This window comes from Penaeus monodon, chromosome 34 (genome assembly GCF_015228065.2).
Source record: "Penaeus monodon isolate SGIC_2016 chromosome 34, NSTDA_Pmon_1, whole genome shotgun sequence".
NCBI lineage: Eukaryota > Metazoa > Arthropoda > Malacostraca > Decapoda > Penaeidae > Penaeus > Penaeus monodon.
The window spans coordinates 19,085,671-19,086,988 of record NC_051419.1 but is presented as its reverse complement, the minus strand read 5'-3'; the positions used below and the strand labels follow the sequence as shown (position 1 = coordinate 19,086,988).

Sequence of the window (1,318 nt, the reverse complement as noted above, 5' to 3'; positions counted from 1 at the left end):
CTGCAGTGAAGAAAAAGCTTCCTAAAAAGCTATGATTGGGATTAAATAATTTCCAACACATCACGAGAAATACGTCATTCTGATGAAGAAAAGTTTCTCGAAGTCAAAAGCGCATCTGTCCTTTCCTGAAATTCCTCTTCCTCCCCTTTCATGTAGATGTGCGGAGTAAAGCGAGCCATCTCTTACGCACTCTCCCTCCTCCTTTGCAGTATTGCTACAGCGACCACCAGTGTCCACCGGGCCAGAAATGCTGCAGAGACGCCTGTTCCCAAAGGAAAGTTTGTTTGGCCGTCTGAGTCATGGCCCAGCGACTGCATGGCCGCATGATACAAACTGTGGACCGACAGTTGACGAACTGCGTGCTTGGCCATTTTATCTCCTTGCTTTTGCTTTTCATTCGTTTCCTTATCATTTTCCCTGTGGACGCCACCAAGATCTTTCTTTTGTTGGCTTAACAACTGTACTCTTAAATGCACAAGAGTGCCCTTTGACCAATAAATTTGGAATATAATTTTGTTTGGTGTTTTGTTTCTTTGGAATGGATCACGTGCATCAATGTGATACACACATGTGCCTAGGGGTATTTTCAAAAGGAACATCTGTACAAAGCCAGTTTTTGACAGGGCCGGGATACTCAAAACCCGTAACCGGTATTCGATTGACCAATCAGATATCAGCTTGCTAGGCGTAACAACCAATGAAAAACCATGGATCTCAGTTGTCTTACTGCCATGTCTCCAACGGTCACTCAACACCTTTGGAAGGCCCAGCTACTGTTTCCCCGAGTGATATTTGCAAATATTCAACGTAGTGTTGTAACATAAATGAATTTCGATGAATTTTCCAGAATAACCCTCCTTTCCGTAGTACATGCACTATACACAAAGAGATAATGATAATACGAATTAGCAATCATCTTCAGGCAAAAAATAAAATTTTGATAAGCATTATTTATTATAGATCCCAGCATAAAAATGATTGCGAACTCTTGGTAATTTAATTATTACATATCCCAAAACTATTTCCTATATTTTTAGCATTGTGTTTATTAAGTTCCACATTTGACTTATTGTTATATACCTTTTTCGGTAGAAGTGGGATTGGGGGGTAAAAATCATCAGGTAATATTTTATGCGAAAGTAAATCGATGTAAACATACATACGGAAGAGTTTTTGATCATCAAAGTAATTCTTGAAAGTATTGTTTAGTTGGCTATTTGGCATTAAAGAAGGTTATAGTAAAACAAATTTAAGATATCTGTGATATCGCAGGATATGCTTATCCTTTTCAAGGCAAGAATCAAAGATTTCTCATAAT

At 38.6% G+C, this 1,318-nt stretch overlaps 1 protein-coding gene across 1 annotated transcript in view; it reads left to right on the top strand.

Moving 5' to 3' along the window:
- Positions 1 to 515, top strand: part of LOC119594927 — a 1,671-nt gene extending 1,156 nt beyond the window's left edge. Inside the window, exon 4 of the mRNA XM_037944000.1 lies at positions 210 to 515. Coding sequence (XP_037799928.1) covers positions 210 to 296 — 87 coding nt within the window. The 3' untranslated portion in view covers positions 297 to 515. The remainder of the gene's footprint in view (positions 1 to 209) is intronic.
- Positions 516 to 1,318: the final 803 nt, after the last annotated feature.